The sequence below is a fragment of the Electrona antarctica genome (genome assembly GCF_951216825.1).
Source record: "Electrona antarctica genome assembly, chromosome: 6".
NCBI classification, from domain to species: Eukaryota; Metazoa; Chordata; class Actinopteri; order Myctophiformes; family Myctophidae; genus Electrona; species Electrona antarctica.
The window spans coordinates 9,848,956-9,867,988 of NC_136811.1; the positions used below are offsets into that span (position 1 = coordinate 9,848,956).

At 42.6% G+C, this 19,033-nt stretch overlaps 2 protein-coding genes across 3 annotated transcripts in view; both read right to left on the bottom strand.

Moving 5' to 3' along the window:
- Positions 1 to 4,727, bottom strand: part of LOC306924932 (IgGFc-binding protein-like) — a 36,645-nt gene extending 31,918 nt beyond the window's left edge. The window contains exons 1-3 of the mRNA XM_079503613.1: positions 4,712 to 4,727; positions 3,593 to 3,646; positions 1,518 to 1,648 (exon numbers count right to left, since the gene is read on the bottom strand). Of these exons, the coding sequence (XP_079359739.1) occupies positions 1,518 to 1,648; positions 3,593 to 3,644 (183 nt within the window). The 5' untranslated portion in view covers positions 3,645 to 3,646; positions 4,712 to 4,727. The remainder of the gene's footprint in view (positions 1 to 1,517; positions 1,649 to 3,592; positions 3,647 to 4,711) is intronic.
- A 3,173-nt stretch (positions 4,728 to 7,900) lies between these two features.
- Positions 7,901 to 11,024, bottom strand: LOC306924451 (beta-1,3-galactosyltransferase 2-like). Of its 2 annotated transcripts, none has more exons than XM_079502961.1 (2): positions 10,786 to 11,024; positions 7,901 to 10,281 (listed from the first exon to the last, which is right to left on the bottom strand). In XM_079502961.1, the coding sequence occupies exon 2, from the start codon at positions 10,182 to 10,184 to the stop codon at positions 9,147 to 9,149; it is 1,038 nt and encodes a 345-aa protein (XP_079359087.1). In that variant the 5' UTR covers positions 10,185 to 10,281; positions 10,786 to 11,024; the 3' UTR covers positions 7,901 to 9,146. The 2 variants fall into 2 exon arrangements, with proteins under 2 accessions (XP_079359087.1, XP_079359086.1); XM_079502960.1 differs by having other exon boundaries at positions 10,749 to 11,024.
- Between the last annotated feature and the right edge of the window lie 8,009 nt (positions 11,025 to 19,033).

Sequence of the window (19,033 nt, forward strand, 5' to 3'; positions counted from 1 at the left end):
CAGCCTATACCGTGCCAATAGGGTCTTGGCTGGGGGCTACATATGGAAGTATAATAGGAGTCCTACTACCTCTATTCAGTATTTTAGCTGTGACGTGAGCGCCCCAAGGGGCCAGTGAGGCGCTCCAACGTTGAAGCACTGGGCCCTAGTGGTAAGAGGAGGGACTACAGGCGGACCCGTGGATTCATGACTGGGAAACCCTGTGCAGCTGGGCTTTAACATTGAGCGCTCGGTTGCACTTCCGCATTGGACCACCAAAATTTGGTGGTCCAATGCGGAAGGAGACGTTTTGAGACGGTCCTTCGGGGTGCTTCAAAACGCCACTGAGCAACTTCCACTGACATGAATAGCGGAGGGGGCGGAGCTTCGCGCCAGATCAGTCTCTATCCTTCTTTATACTCTATGGAGCGCCCCCTCCAGAGATACTTCCGGGTCCTACTTTTGTGTCGCTTTTGTGTCCCCATAGAATAGAGTTATACTGTGACGCTCCGTCGGACTAAATCTGAGACGAAAACAACCACGAAAGTCTCATTTTACCGCTTTCCTCGCAACAACAAAGCTGCTGCTCTCCCAAATCTGGACAGGCCGTCTGCCCCACACTGGATACTATCGCCATTTTATTTCATTGTGTCAACTAAATCCTCATGCAAACTAGATTCAACATACTCAAGCCTGCACACATTCTAAACATGCCCCCGAAATATACTGAGCAAATGGACTGTTACCACCTTCAATAATAATGATAATAATAGTCTTTATTGTCTCCACATCATATATTTTCTTTGTCATGGACACTTGTACAAAACATTAATAATTCTACTCAAGTTGGAAGCATTAAGACCCATTTTAACCCTCAATGGCTTCCTTTCTGAAAAATAACGTCATTGTGAAAAGATTCACGCGTTTAGATATTCTATTTACAATGAGATGCGGACGTAATGTAGCACTACAAAATGACGTCGGACTTAAATACAGAATACTAGTAGTATTGATGAAGACACTCATCATCAATAATAATCATTCAATCAATATATTGTAGATATATTGGTATCTGTAGACCCTATAGGGTTACTAAAGCTATGAAATGTGATGGAATGCCGTTGTTTTTTTCGGACAAAAATAAGGCCAAGCTTGCTAGTTGCAAGGTCACCAAACTTTGTACAAGACAAGGAGGGAGGCAACTCCCCCCATGTAGGTGATAAGAAGTGGCCTGTTCACTCCTCATGCATTGAAGGAAGCACAAGCTCAGTTCAGGGCTCTCCCCAGGCTGGAGAGTAGCGCCCAGGATTACAGCTTGTAAGTAAGTAAATAAGTAAACAAACAAACAAACAAACAAACAAACGTAAACTATATTTGTTTACCAGGGTCCTCCAGGGCTGTGCCGTGATATCTGGCATACAGTAGGCCTAGAATTGCTTGTAAGAACTTGAAGCTACATTCTATCTACAAAAGAGCTACACAAACTATGATTATTATTTTATTATTATTAGTATTACTATTATTTAACTTCTAATCACCTGTATGTGGACCTTGGCTTCAGAGCCCTGGGCAGTTAGGACCAGCTGGAGTTTATGATCCTTCATGTGGCCTTGGTAGTTTTGAAGAAATGTCGTGATGAACTCTCTACCGACAGAGCAACTCTGGCACACTGGAGAGGAGGGGAGGGGAGGGGAGAGGAGAGGAGAGGAGAGGAGAGGAGAGGAGAGGGGAGGGGAGGGGAGGGGAGGGGAGAGGAGAGGAGAGGAGAGGAGAGGAGAGGAGGGGAGGGGAGGGGAGGGGAGCGGAGAGGAGAGGAGAGGAGAGGAGAGGAGAGGAGGGGAGGGGAGGGGAGGGGAGGGGAGGGGAGGGGAGAGGAGAGGAGAGGAGAGGAGAGGAGAGGAGAGGAGAGGAGAGGAGAGGAGAGGAGAGGAATAAGCTATTATGTAAGGGAAATTGAATATCAAGGAAAGCTTGTCGTTATTGAGAAATACACCCAGACAGGACGGTCTTGAATCACCCTGGAAAGGTATATAATGACCATGCACCTTGCTGTTCATGTACACACTTATAACACATAAATTATTATCATTATTGAATGAAAATGTGTTCATTGCTTCTCCTAAAGACAATAGTCGGTTAGTAGTAGATTGCAACATGGCATGCTTGCCAAAACTTAAGGGCCTTTCTCGGCCCCACCCTTCTCCCATTGTTTATATTGTGTTTGTTTTGTGTTTTGTTTGTTTTGTATTGTGAACATCAATACACCCCCATTTACCATCAATGAAGTTATAGCAGCCACCAAACAATAGGCCTATCTCACAGCCTTTCCACGCCCCCTTTTGGAGCTAATGGTGGTATTTTTTATGCGGTCCATAGACTTCCATGTTAAAAGAGGTATTTTCACAAGCCACAAACTACCGTTTTGTAAAGGTAAGGTTTATTCTACTTATTTGAGTTGTTATACCATTGTGTTTTCTTCATATTATTATCGGTCTTTGACATTTTAACATTAGGAAATGTACTTAGATTCTCCAGAGAAAAAAAAGTGTAAATGCCTAATGTTAAATGACACCACTAGCTACCGGAAGGGGGCGTGGAAACAGGGACGGATTAACCCCCAAGAGGGCCCCTGGGCCGGTAATATTTGCAGGGCCCCCATAGCGCGCGTGCGCGCAACATTTTCGTGTTTTTATCATCTTTTTAACCTAAATTTAACAAAATCAACAGCCAATGGAGGGTCCCAGGAGCCATCCTGCTAAATACCGACACTGACTTCGCTGATGACATCGCGCTTATCAGTCAATCATTGGAATACGCTCAGGCTCTCCTTCAGTCTCTTGAGCAGGCCTCTAACTGTGTTGATCTTTATCTCAACGAGACGAAAACTGAATACGTAAATATATGCAAATCCAACAATAACCACATTATAAAAACACTCCTCTGAAACAGGTTGATGACTACAAGTATTTGGGTTCATATTCTGTATATCTTCTTCCCAAAAGGACTTTCAAACTAGGAAGGGTATGCCTGCAATGACATGCATAAGATCTGGTCATCCCAGCTTAGTAAGTTAAAAGTAAAAAACATTTAGGACGACCGTTGAGCCGATTCTACTCTATGGCTCCGAGACATGGACACTTTCAAAGAAACTAGAGAAACGGTTGGATGGCACTTACACCCGCCTTCTAATGAGAGCGCAAAATCTGTCTCGGAAGAGCCACCCATCGACTAATCTAATATACGGCAACCTTCCCCATGTTTCTTCACTATTCCGATCCAGAAGAACACAGTTTGCCGGCCACTGCTACAGAGCTGACAATATGTCGACCCCGCCCGCACTCCTCCGCCCCACCCCCACCTGGTGCTGCGGCCATCTTGGAAACTAAACACAATATAAACAGTGGGAGAAGGGTGGGGCCGAGAATGGCCCTTATTGTCCATTCCTCGCCTTACATGTTTTCAGAAACATAGCCTACTGTACCATCATAGCAGCGGTCTCCTATCGAGAAATAATAGAATGCCGTAATTGACCAATCAACTGCCATGTAATAAGAAATGTAAGTAACAGCCTGATAGACTTGATATGAAAATGTCAATAAAGGTTATGTTGTACCTGCCAGCAGTGTTACAGCAGCAACACACAGTAGGAGACGCCTCGTGCCCATGGCTGAGAGAGACAGACAGACAGACAGACAGACAGACAGACAGACAGACAGACAGACAGACAGACAGACAGACAGACAGAGTGATTACATTTACTTCAAATTGTCAAACTAACATTCATGTTGTATTGACCAGACAGTGCAGGCCTTGTGGTTAGAGTGTCCGCCCTGAAACTGGGAGGTCGGGGGTTCGATCCCCGGCCGGGTCATACCAAAGACTCAGCAAAAATCGGACCCAAAATGCCTCCCTGCTTGGCACTCAGCATGGGTTGGATTGGGGGTCAAATCAACTAATGATTCCCGAGCGCGGCGCACGCTGCGGCTCACCGCTCCAAGAGATGAGTCAAATGCGGAGAATGTGTGTGACTAATCGTACAACGACTTTGTATGATTACATTTGTTTGTTGTTTTTAATGTAGTATAATATATGTGCTACATGCCCACATTAAAAAAAGGGAACAAACGACATCCCCTGTCCTTATAGGCCTATACCCTTAATCCTTAATCGGTGAGGAAAAACCCTCAAGAAAATCCTTTGGCGGGAAAAAAGGAAAATAAATCTGGAAGGATCACAAAGTGGGACCCCAATATTCGAGCGCTAATTTATCCTTTGTCGGGTAAACAATGACACTACACACGAATATATCAAATAGCAACCCAAATATATATTTATAGTCTGCACATGAAACCACATTATTGCAATCCAGAACTTCAAGGTTCAAGGTTGTCTTTATTTGTCTCAATAAGGAGAATAAGGAGTCACAGCTGCTAACATTCACATAAGAAAAAGAAAATCACCATGAAACACACTAAAATAAAACTGAGATGCAACTATAGTCAAAGTGCATTCGGCAATCTCTGATTGAGCATTTTGATTGACAGGGGAACAAATTAGTGTTTAAATCTATTATACACAGTATACCGTGGAGTTCTATATCTCCTTAGTGCCAACAGCAGTTAATTTAGTTAAAGCAGTTAAATTAATTAGTAAATAAAGGTTCTCAGAATGCATTACAACTGTCCCAGTTATCGCCACCCCTATATTATCACCATCAACAATGATACTGTACCTGCTTCCAAGTTGGATGAGATGAACAGAGTGACAGCATGGATGGAGGCTTATATTAGAGGGAGAGGGAGGTAGAGAGACATTGTAATCGAGGAGGAGAGAGAGAGACGAGTAAAGGGGAAGGTATAAAGATATATCGTGACAGAGAATTAACAGGTGGTTCTGGATGACTGAAATGCATATAGAAGAATGGTGTGTTAGTTGTTACAGCTGACTCTCTTTACGATAACATGTCATATGTCGATTGATGAATGAGAACGATATCACACTTTAAGTAACCATGCATTGCAAAGCAAATGTAAAGTGTATGTAGTGTATGTAAAGTTAATCACAGGTTAAGGATTTAATCAGAGATCTGTTAAGCAATGCTTAAAATTAAGTGGTGCAACACAACTTGAATTAAAATTAATCCTTGATCAACAAATCCTTGATTAACACTAAACTAAGCTTTATTTAATCTTTCTTGGTGCAAACGACCCTTAGAGTCGAAACGGGATGAACAGGTTGTGGCGACTGTCCTTGATGATAGCCTACAGCGTGCTTCACAGTGCTTAGGGAGACCACCTGCTGCTATGCGTTTGTGAGTGGTGCTGGTGCAGTTCCCATACCGGGCTGTGACACAACCTGACAGAACGCTTATACTTGCCAGCCCGTAGAGCCCCATTGTGAACCCGGACATTTTGAGTACCCTAAGTTTTATGTTAGAAATGTTGAGTATGGGTCCCCAGCATTTAGAAAAGAAGGGTACCATTGACATGCCTAAAGGCAAAATAAATAAAATTCTATTATGCTTCAAGTGGCATGTGACATGTCAAACTAGGGGGTTTTCATGATTCTGAATCCATTCCAAGCATTAGTTTTGCACGAAAAACACTCCTTCGGCTAAAAACGGCCATAGCCGTCATCACAAATGTGATGAGGTCAGCACATTTGGGGCTATGGCCAAATTTGGGGCTGGAGCTGGGGACCCATACTCAACATTTCTAACATAAAACTTTAGGGTATGCCTATTCAAAATGTCCGGGTTCACATTCTGGCAAGTGGACTATTATGGAGCTGTTGTAGTACAGCCTGAGGATGCAGTGGGCTCGCTGGGAACATCTTCAGGCGACGCTACTTCTTACTACTAATATTCCCTAAAGGCTAGTCTCCTTTTTACACTCAGGGGTTTGCTGGGTACGCCTACAGTACATACTGCTATTAAAGACAAACAAAACAAGAGTTAAAGGAGGCTTCGTGGGAAGAGCTATTATGATGAACTTATTCAATTACATTTTAGCCTAATTGTCTCCACCAGGCCGAAGGCATGGGGAGAGAGTATGTTTTGCACTCCGTCCGTGTGTGTGTCCTTCCATCCGTCCGTCCTTCCGTCCGTCCGTTATCAGCTAATCTCCGGCACCGTTGGCCCGATCCATGCCAAACTGTGCACACACACTCCCTGGATGCCAACGACGAACCTCTGCCCCAAATATTCCTCAACGGCCTGTTATAGCGCCACCATGAGGCCGATTTAGGCAAAACACATTTCTGTAGATTACTCGTACACATTTTATCCATACATCACACAATTCGGTATACACTATCTCCATAGTCATGTGATCAACACAGATCTGCACAATTTCCCATCTTCCATCCTGATTGGCTAAGATTGGCTTCCAAAGCTCACATGATTGGTCCGTTTCGAACAAAATGCCACAAATCACAAACACAGTGTCCAATTTTCATGAAATTATACACGCACATTTCCACTAGGCCGAGGACGACATGCCACTATTTATTTCCCAAATCAGCCTCACGGTGGCGCTGTAACAGGCCAATTCCTGTTTTTACCTATAACTGCATCAACTTATGTATGCGCACTCACTAGAGGCCATGGAAAAACATTTTCCCTGCATCCCTCCACATCTGCCGGTTATAGCGCCACCATGAGGCCGATTTCTGCAAAACACATTGTTTATGTTAGTCGCACAGATTTCATCCAAATCTCACGCAAATCGGTACACATGATCTCTGTAGTCATGTGACCAAGACGAGCCTGTTGGATTTTTCAGATTCTACACTGATTAGCTAAGATTGCCCTCCAAAGTTTTCAGGAGTAGCCCGTTTTGTACAAAATGCTGCACATGTCCTGCTCATCCAGAATTCTATCCTCAGAGATGCTATGAGTGATCTGGCTCTGCAGTTCCTCAACAAAATGAAGAAAATTGTTGCAGGAAACAAACAAACAAAAAAACATGTTTATATTACTCCTAAACATTTTGCCAAACATCACACACACTCATATCCTCCTGGTGGATACCTGTGCCCAGAAGGGCACTTTTTCTAGTTGTATATCTATATCCCTGCTCTTAATGGTTAATGATGGTTGTATAATTGTGCCGATCAGGGAGAAAAATGTAGCAGAGCCCAACGCCAAGATAAAATGTTATATGCACACTTGTATTCTCATTCTATAATAAATATTTGTTCAATCTATTCGTGAGTTATCTGACTGAACTACAGTAGTACAAGCTCAGCATGTGAACTTTCCATTTTTTTGCAATTTAACGTAGAACAAAGTGGTTAATGAAATATATACAGCATCTGGTGTATTTTCCTTAATGCAGTTTGACTTTTACCTGATCAAATATTTTAGATAAACTACATGTTACTTTAGACTGGTTTAGACTGTATTCTACAGTGTTATGGCAATTTCATGGAATCCTGTATGTTGTACAGATTTTATGTAGCCTAGCCATTTTGTAATGCTTTATCTTGATAGATAAAGCATGATATCACAGTGTAGTGATATGTTCCTGAACCAGGTTTTAACACAATTCATATTTTTTACATGTTGAGAGTTTTGCAGATTTGACATGAAATTCTGTCTTCAGAACCAAATTTTGTTTGCACACAAACTGAATGAATTATGATTGAATTGTATATAGTTGGTAATATCCAGAGTCTCATCATTTTAAGTATAGGTTTTATGCTGCCATTGAACTATTTATTAACCATAAAATATGGCCAGTCATAGATGTAGTTCATGTCTTTGTATACTGAAATCCTCATACTAAAGCTGGACAACTCACTATAAGCACTTATACTTGAAAATACCAGGTGGGTTGATGATTTCATACAATTGATTGAATACTTTATTAACAGTTTGCAGAATAAAAGAAGGCACAGAAAGTACAGTTTAATACAAATACAATTCTAAAAGGATTGAACCCATGAAAGGACTATATGGCCTGTTTACATTGGTGTCCCGAGTATTCAATCCATAGTTCTAAGCTTGAGAGACAGTGAGACTCCTATAAACAAGTATAAAGTATCATTGATTACTAATAATAATAATCATGTCTTTTATCAGTGTATTGTTGTGTTATCTCAAATATCTCCAGTACAGTAGGCTACATATCATGGACGAATGACAGACCATATCAATTATCAACAAGAAGCCCAGAAATAAGAATCATATAAAATGGCTAAGTTTACAGTTTGTATACTATTTAAAATGTCTCAGGGTGACATGTCAGAAATTTGGAAGACGCACATGCTTACAGCAGTTAAAATTAGCTTGTGAAAATTTAGAACAGAAGATACAAAGGAACTTATTAACTCTATAGACACATAGGCGCCGGAGGGGGGGTCATTTGGGACTATATGTCCCTGCACTATTGGAAGTTGATTGGTCTATTTATTTTTCCCGACCCGGCGCTGGTAACATGCACTGTTTCCATTTTGTTGCACAATCGTCGTTGTATTGGCTACACGCTTGCCTCTCGCTGCAACGACCATTATGCAGTTAGGAGCTCCCTCAAGGTGTCAGTCAGACAAGCTAATACACAACAATCATCGTTCTTTGTTTGTATGCTGGCTGTAGGTGTGAAAACAGCGGGGGCTCGGGCTGCTAGAAATGATCTGCTGAGACTGGCTGACCAGGGAGGAACAAAGTTTCTCCGTCAGATAAAGTGAAAGCATGCACGCACAAAACGCATCGAACCTCGATTACTTTACTTTATTCATTGAGGTGAAAAAATGCGATTTAATGTCATTCCGGTGCGCGGGTGCCTCTTTCTTTCATTTTATTTATTTATTTAATGTCGACTCGACTTAATATTACTAAGTGATGTATATGCAATCCAATGTTTCATGTAGTTGTAACTTTCACGAGTAGGCCTATGAGCTTAAATGTCCCTTACATAGTCAGGAAATGAATTAAATTAATATTTACAATCTAGACTTTAACCAACGTTAATGCTTATATAATCAGCAAAGCAAATTAAATTCTGAGGAGCCGGAGGCATCATCCAGATTTGGTTACACTTTTCGGAGCTACATGAAAACAAACAGCGAACGTCATGACTTCAGCCACCACCATCCCCCCCACCCGCAAAACAAAATAATACATAAAAATGGACCCCGCACTTTTGAGAGCCTGACGGCACCCCTGCCTAGACCCACATTTTGTGCCAGTAATCCAGCATCCGACCGGGATCTATATGGTGACTTGTGACTATGTTTCTGTATATGGCTTTGGAGAAGGGCACTCTATAGGGGCTGAACAGCCCGCCGGGCGACGGTGTGGGCTTGATCCCTAGCCTTTCAAGGCAGATTCCCACGTACACATCTTCTAAACGCAGGAGGGGAATATTCAGAGAAGTTCCGTACAATTTCGTCGCCATGTCTCCGGAGAACACATAGCCCGTCCCAGAGCAGAACTCGGGGTACATTTCGTTTGAGTACTCTTCTGGGGGCATGTACGACTTTGAGCTTTTGTTTCGGTTTGTCGCCCTATCCGGCGATGGCATGATATAGCCCGTAAAGTAGTTTGTCTTGGGTTTCAGTCCAGGTCTCAGCAGCTTGTGGATGAGGAAAACGGTGTTCACAAGCATGTCACTGTCAGTTTTCATAACATAGCTGGCCCGGGGACAGTGCATGGCCACCCAGTTCATCCCCATCAGTGTCTTTAAAGTCAGGTTGTAGTAGGTATCTAAGAAGTCCTGCTGAATGATATCGTGGTGCCTCAGGCTCTCAGCCTCCAGGGTCTTCTGCTGTAGGCGTCCCAGCTTGCTTTCCTGCACCCCCAACAGGAACAGCCGAATGATTCCTAGGCCTGGAGCGAGGTTCTCATTCCCCCATGTCTGCCGTATGGCATTCCGTGCCTCTACTTCACCAGCCACAGTGAGTATCAGCAACACTAGGAATGGTGGTGGCTTTCCCTCTGGGCATTTGTTTGACTCCCTAATGATGTAGTAGGGGAACGGCCCAGGAGTTGGGCTGATGGGAGACCACTGGGTGGTCACCTGTGTGGTCACATTTCTGGTCATCTGCTTGGTCTGGTCACCTGTGTTGTCACCGGTGTGGTCACCCTCTTCACTTGGGTTGGCATTACCTGGCAGATAGAGAACTACCTGCCAGACCTTATCGACCAGGGCCCCTAGGAATGAGAGACACAGAACTGCAGCGATGTGCTTCCACTTCCACTTCATGGTGTCTGGTTGCTGCCACTTGGACCGCAGTCGGATTGGTGAGAGAACTTCAAAGCGATATGGCTTCGTGTCAAGCAGCCATAGCCAAGGTATGGATCTGAAATCAAAATCAGCAAGTCTTTAGTGTTTCACAATAGGTTTAATAAGTCTAATAAACAAATAAAAGCTTAAAATGAGATATTGCATGGCTATGTACGCCCAGCAGAAAAAAAGTTATTTAGAAAATAAAACTTCAACCGGGCATAACTTTTTTTGTTGTCCTAGAAACACTACCCAGTGTAAATGCAGGCTCAGTTCATTTTTTTCCTGGAAGCAGACAAGTCAAGCTTTCTCTGAAGGTCTTTCGTTGTCACACATTCACAACAGAGAATTTTCAATAAATCATTCAAAAACGGGATTATGCCATAGAGAAGTCTACCTACTATATAGAAATCCTTGAAACTCTCAAAGAGTTAAAGGGTGAGTTGTCTATGATGGAAATAAAATTCCGGCAACCCCAAGGATCAATTAATGGATACATTATCTATTTTGTAATGCTAATTAGAAAGGACTGTAAATACATACCTTCAATAACCCAGCAGGGAGACCGTGCTGTATTTACCTTAAAAATGAGTGAGTAGCCCTTTAAATCTTGAATGACAGTCACGGTACCATAAAAAATAGAAGGATACCTTAAAAACGAATTGGAGACAGACGAAATAAAGTTCTGAGAGGAAGTTTAAGGTTTTAACTGTAATTTTTAGTAGGTAATAAAGTCAATTTACATAGAGAATGTGCTACATGGTTCAGATAATAATAATAATAATAGTACAATACATCACTATAATTTAGAGTATTCAATTGTTCCAATATGGATCCGAACTGAACCCCTTCACAGTATCTTCCTGGCTTATACTGCATCTGACGTCAGTTGTTGATATATGTTCATTGGCTCAATAGATTGTTCATTTCCGCAATATCCCACGGTGGCGCTGGTTGTCGAGCGCTCATTGGACCAGCACATGGATGATGAGTCTGGTATCATTGATGTCGCCTCAAGCCGGGAGAGCGTGGGCGCTGGCGTTGCCAGGCAACCTGTTGATAACTTTCCCTGCACTGTGAACTTTCGACAGAGAGAAACACTCCTATCTACTTTCTCACTAGGCATCAAGGTCAAATACATGTCTCAAATCAAAATAGGCCTCTCAGTATGCGAGTTAACTTGCCTGGGGACAGACAGTATGGAGACCAAATAAGGAGTCAACAAGATATATGATATTAAATCTGAATGTGGCATCAGGAAATCCATAATATAAATATGATAAAATAATATAAAGGATAATATAGGGCTAAGATGATTAGGCACGTGGATGGTGACATGACATAAATAGGATAAGGAGAACAACCCGGAGTAAACAGGCAGTAGGCTAAGAGTAAAATGATAAAAAGGGCAAGATGACCAAATATGACCTATATGGAACACGGTCTGGGCCAAAGTTCTATCTGAGTTGACCAACAGAATATGATGGAGTGTTCAACTTGACATGACGTGTAAACAACATGTCAGAATTTATCTAACAGTCTAGTTCAATTAAAATAAAATAAAAAGTTTCTCACATGTACTACTGTAGATATTTTGCCATCTATAAATAGCATGGTCAGTCATGATCAATCTGACCTATCCAGCTAAAAGTCCCCATAGCTCTGAATTGGAACATCATATAAACTCAATTCTTTTTTTGGGGTAAAATTAGACATTCTAACGCACATTTTGATATATACCATGTTTACATAGTCTTACCAGTACCTTGTCTATTCATGCATGTATCTCAAAAACCAATAAACCTCACAATAGTGAACAAAATAGCCATGACAGGTCTAACTCATTGTAAAAGCGTCTTTTATTTTTTATGACTACTAACATAATAACATTATAATAAATATTACAGAAAATAAATAGGCCTACATACAAAACAGTTGTCCCCAAACTCCCCAGTGTCCCCAAACCACTGCATTCCAGTTGTTCTTGACGGTGTGTGTGTGTAGGCTAAAAAAACAAAACAAAAAAACAACTGCCCCCCTGAAATGAATCCGGTTCAGTGTCGGAGAACTCCATCGCAGTCTTGACTCTTCGTCTTCATCATCATCATCCTCCTCCTCATCTGATGTCAGTTCTAAATATATAAAAATAAACATTTAGCTGTAGTCAGTGCCAGCTACTATTACATGGTGTTTGTAGCTGGCTGCTAGCGATCAAATGATTTTATTGTGCCGTGCCTTTGTGGGCCTAGTCGTGGCTTGATCGCTACAAATAGATGCTTGCATAATTAGTATCACGATAAAATAATAGGCGACGTTAGAATGACACACCAATGAGTGCTCGCGGGTATAATATCCAGCACCATCGCGTCGCCACATTCCACTGGCTGTTGGCTAGTTGCTAGCAAACTGGCTATTGGCCGGGGGGGGGGGGGGGACGTAGGCTATCTGACATCATCGTCATCATCATCATCACACGGTGACACACTAAACAATGTACAATCATGATTGTATACAATACAATGAATGCGATTATCATGCAAGCTCATATAACTCATGGACAAAAGAAATCTACAAGCTCACAACGCGTCGCGCATGTGACCTGTTTGAGCTTGTAGATCGTCATAACCACGCGTTGCTTCAGTAAACGATGCATGTTTGACACCAACCCCCCCTCCAGCCATTAGCCAGCACCTTTTTGGTAATGCTGCTGGCCATCGTGGTGAGTCATTCTGGCGTCATGATCTGACTAGTAGTAGTAATTATCCAAGCATCTATTTGTAGCGATCAGTAGCGATAAGATGATCGGATAATTACTACTACTAGTCAGATCATGACGCCAGAATGACTCACCACGATGGCCAGCAGCATTACCAAAAAGGTGCTGGCTAATGGCTGGAGGGGGGGTTGGTGTCAAACATGCATCGTTTACTGAAGCAACGCGTGGTTATGACGATCTACAAGCTCAAACAGGTCACATGCGCGACGCGTTGTGAGCTTGTAGATTTCTTTTGTCCATGATTTCTGATCACTGTAGAAGGGCATTTTCTACAATAAGATTACCTCAAAACATTCCGGGTTGATCGTCTTCTTCAATGGTTTCCCGGTATGGCTCATCGGACGACGATGGGGAGACAATGAAAAAAGGAGGGAGGGAGACAGCTCCGGTTCTAAGCCCAGCCACCGGTCCCAGCGACCGGGCTGGTGGGGACTGGAGAAGGCGACTGGGACGCGTATGGATCAATACTACTACCACAAAACTCGCTCAAATAAATATTACTGCTTTCAACTTTTTCTGCTAGAAAATCGCTCGGGCGAGACGGCAAACAGGCTGAACACTGAAAACTCCCTCTGCCCCCAACTGTTTACTGGGGGTGGGATCAGCTTCCAATGGCAAAGCGTACACGTGTGACACGGGTTTTCTGGGAAATGTAGTTGATATTTATGCTCAATACTCAATATACAGAGGTGTGGACCGAATTAATCTATTGGTATTAGTAAAAAAAGAGAACTACGGAAAATCACGTGCAAGTCAGAACGGCCTAATGCATCACTCCACGTGTTTTCCAGTAGTAGTCTGTCTAAGGGTTAAAGGGACACTTCACCCTTTTTGCAAAAGAATATATGTTAATGACGTTTAGAAGATTTAGAACACTTTCTTGGGGGTCTTTATATTATGTGTGTAATATGTGGTTTTAGATATTTTAGATTTTAGCAGTGAGCCCAGTGTCTCTGTCATCGACACTGGGCTCACTTCCTTCCTGGACTACAATTCCCATAATGCTTTGGTGTACTGCTCCTCCTTGTGGATAGGGGGAGGGCTGTCTTACCGAGACAACATAGGCTAGTCCCAAGGTAGGCCTATATGAAATGGAGGTAAGGTCACCAACGTCATTTTCGCTATCACACAATTCCAGACGGCATATTCGTCGCACCATGGGAGCCAAACTGCACCCAGGAGTTCAGCAGAATGCACTGGAGTCAATGAGAGCTCAGTGACCAGCTCATGAACAAACACTATTTCTGAATGACTGAGATCTTTTGTAAAGTACTCGCTTCTGGCAAATAACAGAAGACATATAACACATTATTGTCTCCACCAGGTCGAAGGCATGGGGAGAGAGTATGTTTTGCACTCCGTCCGTGTGTGTGTCCGTGTGTGTGTGTATGTGTCCGTCCTTCAGTCCGTCTGTTACCAGCTAATCTCCGGCACCGTTAACCCGGTCGATGCCAAACTTTGCACACACACTCCCTGGATGCCAACGATGAACCTCTGCCCCACATTTTCCAGAACGGCCTGTTATAGCGCCACCATGAGGCAGCTTTTCACATGTTTTACCTAAAACTGCACCGATCTGCGTGAAACGTTGCATGCACACTCCCTAGAGGCCAAGGACAAACCTTTGACCTGCATTTTCCGCATCTGCCTTTTATAGCGCCACCAGGAGGCCGACTTTTGTAAAACACATTTTTTGATATTACTCCTCCAGATTCTGTCTAAAAATCTCACAAATCGTTACACAGTATCTCTATGGTCATGTGCGCAAGTCGGATCTGTCCCGATATTTCATATTCCATCCTAATTGGCTATAATTGGCTTTCACAGTTTGCAAGATTGCCCCGTTTTGAACAAAAGCCTCAAATCATGAACGCAGCGTGCAATTTACGTGAAATCTTTCACACATTGTCTTACTAGGCTGAGGAATATATCCCACCATATTTCACATTGGCTTGTTATAGTGCCACCAACAGGTTGATTTTTGCAAAACACATTTTTGGAACAAAATGCCTCAAATCATCCAATTGCCATCAAAGGCGTATGGAGAAATGGCACCCTTTTCACATTGGCCTATTATAGCGCCACCAGGAGGCCACAACCTGACCTGCCCTGGTGGAGACCTGTGCCCCGAGGGGCACTTTTTCTAGTTAGTTTTGATTTCAACTAAGTGAGATTAGAGGGGTTTCATCTGTGAAATGTCTTATTTATTTCCTTGTTTGTTGTATAATATTTGTTTGTTTTTACACGGAGCACCACTTTGGAAAAAAGTGTTATAAGTATAGACCCAATATGCTTGTGTAGCCCCCAGCCAAGACCCAGCCCGCAACAGCCGTGCCAATCGGGGCTCAGCCCGAATGGCACGACAGGTTGCGGGTTGGTCTGGCGAGTGGGAGGCCCGGGTTCAATCCACGCTTACTGCGCAATGCTAGAATTGTAGCCCCCAGCCATAGAGTATAAAGAAGGATATTAGAGACTGAACTGGCATGAAGCTCCGTCCCCCCGCTATTCATGTCAGTGGAAGTTGCTCAGTGGCGTTTTGAAGCACCCGGAAGGACCGTCTCAGAACGTCTACTTAATGCCAACCAAATTTTGGTTGGCAAAAAAAGCCAGCTGCACGGGGTTTCCTCGTCATGAATCCACGGGTCCGCCTGCAGTCCTTACTCTTACCACTAGGGCCCAGTGCTTCAACGTTGGAGCGCCTCACTGGCCCCTTGCCCCCAGCCCGCAACAGCCCAGTGGTCTGGCGAGTGGGAGGCCCGGGTTCAATCCACGCTGACCGTGCAATGCTACAATCGCAATGAATTTTATTTCCTCATGTTATAATAAGATGTTGTGAGATCCTACAATAAAATCAATAAAACAATCAATTAATCAAGTGCCTCAGGCAGATCTTTCTCGAAGTAATGACTCGCGAGAGAGTGCAACACTCACATGGGTGGGGCGGATTAGTGTTGTTTTCTCAGCTAATCCACGCAGGGATCATTTTAATTGCAGAGAATAAACAAGTTAACGGATGGATGGAAGAGAATAAACATTAAACATTGTTACAGCCAGCAGGATGGGAGCAGCTCCTCCCGGATGGCAAGGTCAACAATAAACATAGCTCTGGTCCATAGCTCTAAGAGTCTAATGCGTTGCTATGGACCAGAGCTACAATAAACATGACTTATTTGTACTACATAGACTTTGTCAAGAGGTTAAGATTGGAGGGTGGCTACATGGGTACGTTATGTGATTTTAGGCATCGATGTGCAGTTTATTTTGTGGTCAGATCAGGAGCAGGTTCAATATTTACCATGGAGAAGACCTAATATGTAGCACGATACTGACATGCAAGCCAAGGTACAGTACAGTATAGTGCAGTTAAATTCCTTGATCAGTGAAGAAGAGGGAATTCCCTGTAATTAGCCACTTAATGCCTATGTACATAACATATCCAAATCTGCATTTTTGAGACAATGTTTTGTAGGGATGCAGGGTTTAAAGTGTAAAAAAAACACGCCAGCAGGAAGTCATATTTGTAATCTGTAATCAGGGAAGTTAGGCCTACTACTAATGAATGATAGCTTTACATTTAAGCTCAAAACGCACTTATTCTTCTACCGACAATTTACTCAAATGTTTTACTTTAAGTAAAAGTATCAATACTGCAATGTAAATATTGGGCATACAGCAAAAGTATTCAGAATGTCTCTTTTTAAGTTTTCAAAAGGCCAAAATGTATATAGGGTTGAAGTGGTTACTGTATATTTTGTAATAATGAAGCAAATCTACAAAGTAACTATTAGTAACTAAAGTTTTCAAATAAATGTACAATAGTTGGATCCTAGATGTAGTGGAGTTGAAGTAAACGTATTGCAATTTGGAAATACTAAAGTAAAGTAAAAATACCTCAAAATTGTACTTAAAGGGATATTTCAATTTAAAAAAAAACTTTGTCATTTTATCATCTACTTAGGTTTATGTGAACACCCCAGACAGTTTTTAAGTTGCTCGATTCAGATATTTGAAGATATTAATTGTAGCTGCCCCGCCCCCTTCCTATACAAACCAAATGTAACTTCAAATTACATTTTAACCATGACAGAGTAATCAAAAATACCTTTTCTGGTGACTGATATTATCCTTGTAATACGTGAAGCCTGAAGGGGCCGTGGTTTTTCATTTACCGTTTTCTTTTTTCTTTTTAATAATTTTTCTCCTCCGTCCTTTTCTTTTCCAAAACAATTACTAGAAATGCAGTGTCGAGATGCCAACTTGTTGAGATGACTACTTTTGTAGTGTCAGTTATCCAATGTAATCATGTGAAATGTGTCATATAATCCCATATGGGATGGGCTAAAGTGGCATGACACGAAAATAAATATTTCATTAATTCATTCATTGTACACCTTGTACCTTGTACACATTGTACACCTTGTACAGTATGCCATGTATGGCCTACCTGTGCGCAAGCAGAGCACGCCATGAGGTGCACTCATCACTGGCATCACCGCGACTCAAGAGCTCTCTGCAGTCTGTCTGGGTACGATTGCTGCTCTGAGCCCTTGAGCTCTCTGCTGTCTGGGTACAACTGCTGCTCTGAGCCCTTGAGCTATCTGGGTACAACTGCTGCTCTGAGCCCCTGAGCTCTCTGCTGTCTGGGTACAACTGCTGCTCTGAGCCCTTGAGCTCTCTGCTGTCTGGGTACAACTGCTGCTCTCAGCCCTTGAGCTCTCTGCTGTCTGGGTACAACTGCTGCTCTGAGCCCTTGAGCTCTCTGCTGTCTGGGTACAACTGCTGCTCTGAGCCCTTGAGCTCTCTGCTGTCTGGGTACAACTGCTGCTCTGAGTCCCTATAGAATCCCTATATAAGCTATTGAATACCTTATACCAACCTTGACGTTTACCTTATTTACGTCACCAAGAATGGTTAGGTAATACTGTAGAATAAATGAACATACATACCCCGACATACATACAAACAAACATACATACCCAGTGATCGCAGTACTTGCGCACTCTGCTTGCGCAACTACAAATCCATAAAAAATAATTGGAAAAAAATAACACTGCCCCGTACATATTAGCACAATATCAGTCACCAGAAAAAAGGACGGGTGTTTTCGATGAATCTATCATGGTTAAAATGGAGTTTGAAGTTTGTATAGTAAGGGGGCAGTACAGCTAAAATTAATATCAAATTTCTAAATACTGAATCGAGCAACTTCAAAACTGTCTGGGGTGTTCACATAAACCCGAGTAGATGATAAAATTACTCATCATTCACTGCCAATAAGACTTCCCAGCAAGCCAAATGACGTCATGATGACGTCCTCCGGTGACGTTCAGGACTAGGCCAGATCACAGCCTGTATGGGGACGATCTTTACGTACTTTCCAGGACGTCTTCACCAGTTGAAAATAATAATAAAACATGAGTTAATAATACAGTACCTGCTGAAGTGTGGTGATGTGTTTCAATATATAACAGGCTGCTCTGTGCCTACTGGATCCGGTCTGTGGAACACGTTATAAACACGTACATCAGGGATGGGCAACTTTGACGATGGAGAGGGCCACTATATTTCCACACTCACTCCCTAGGGCCATATATTACTGTCGTAGCAAAAATAGCCGATCTACAAGCTCAAAACGCAGCGCGATGCGTTTTGAGCTTGTAGATCAGCTATTTTTGCTATATTCAAATTGAAATCTTGAATTATTTTTTGCTCTTTTTGAATTGGAATCCTGAAAATTAATTTTTTTATGTAATTTCAAATGCCTTTAATTATACTTGTGTTGAGCATTGAGCTACTAATTTAGACTGAAGTAAATAAAGCGGGTCATGTTTTGCATGTTGTGGAATTGTAAACAGCTGAAACCAATATTATATCAGTATTCTGACATTAACCTGAGGGCCACATTAAGTGAAGGTGGGGGCCGCATGTGGCCCCCGGGCCGCCAGTTTCCCACCCCTGACGTACATGAACACAGTTTCCGTTGCCTTTCTCCGACTGGACCTTCATCCTGCAGAGCGAATTGATCCCACACTTTTGCATCAACATTTTTTCC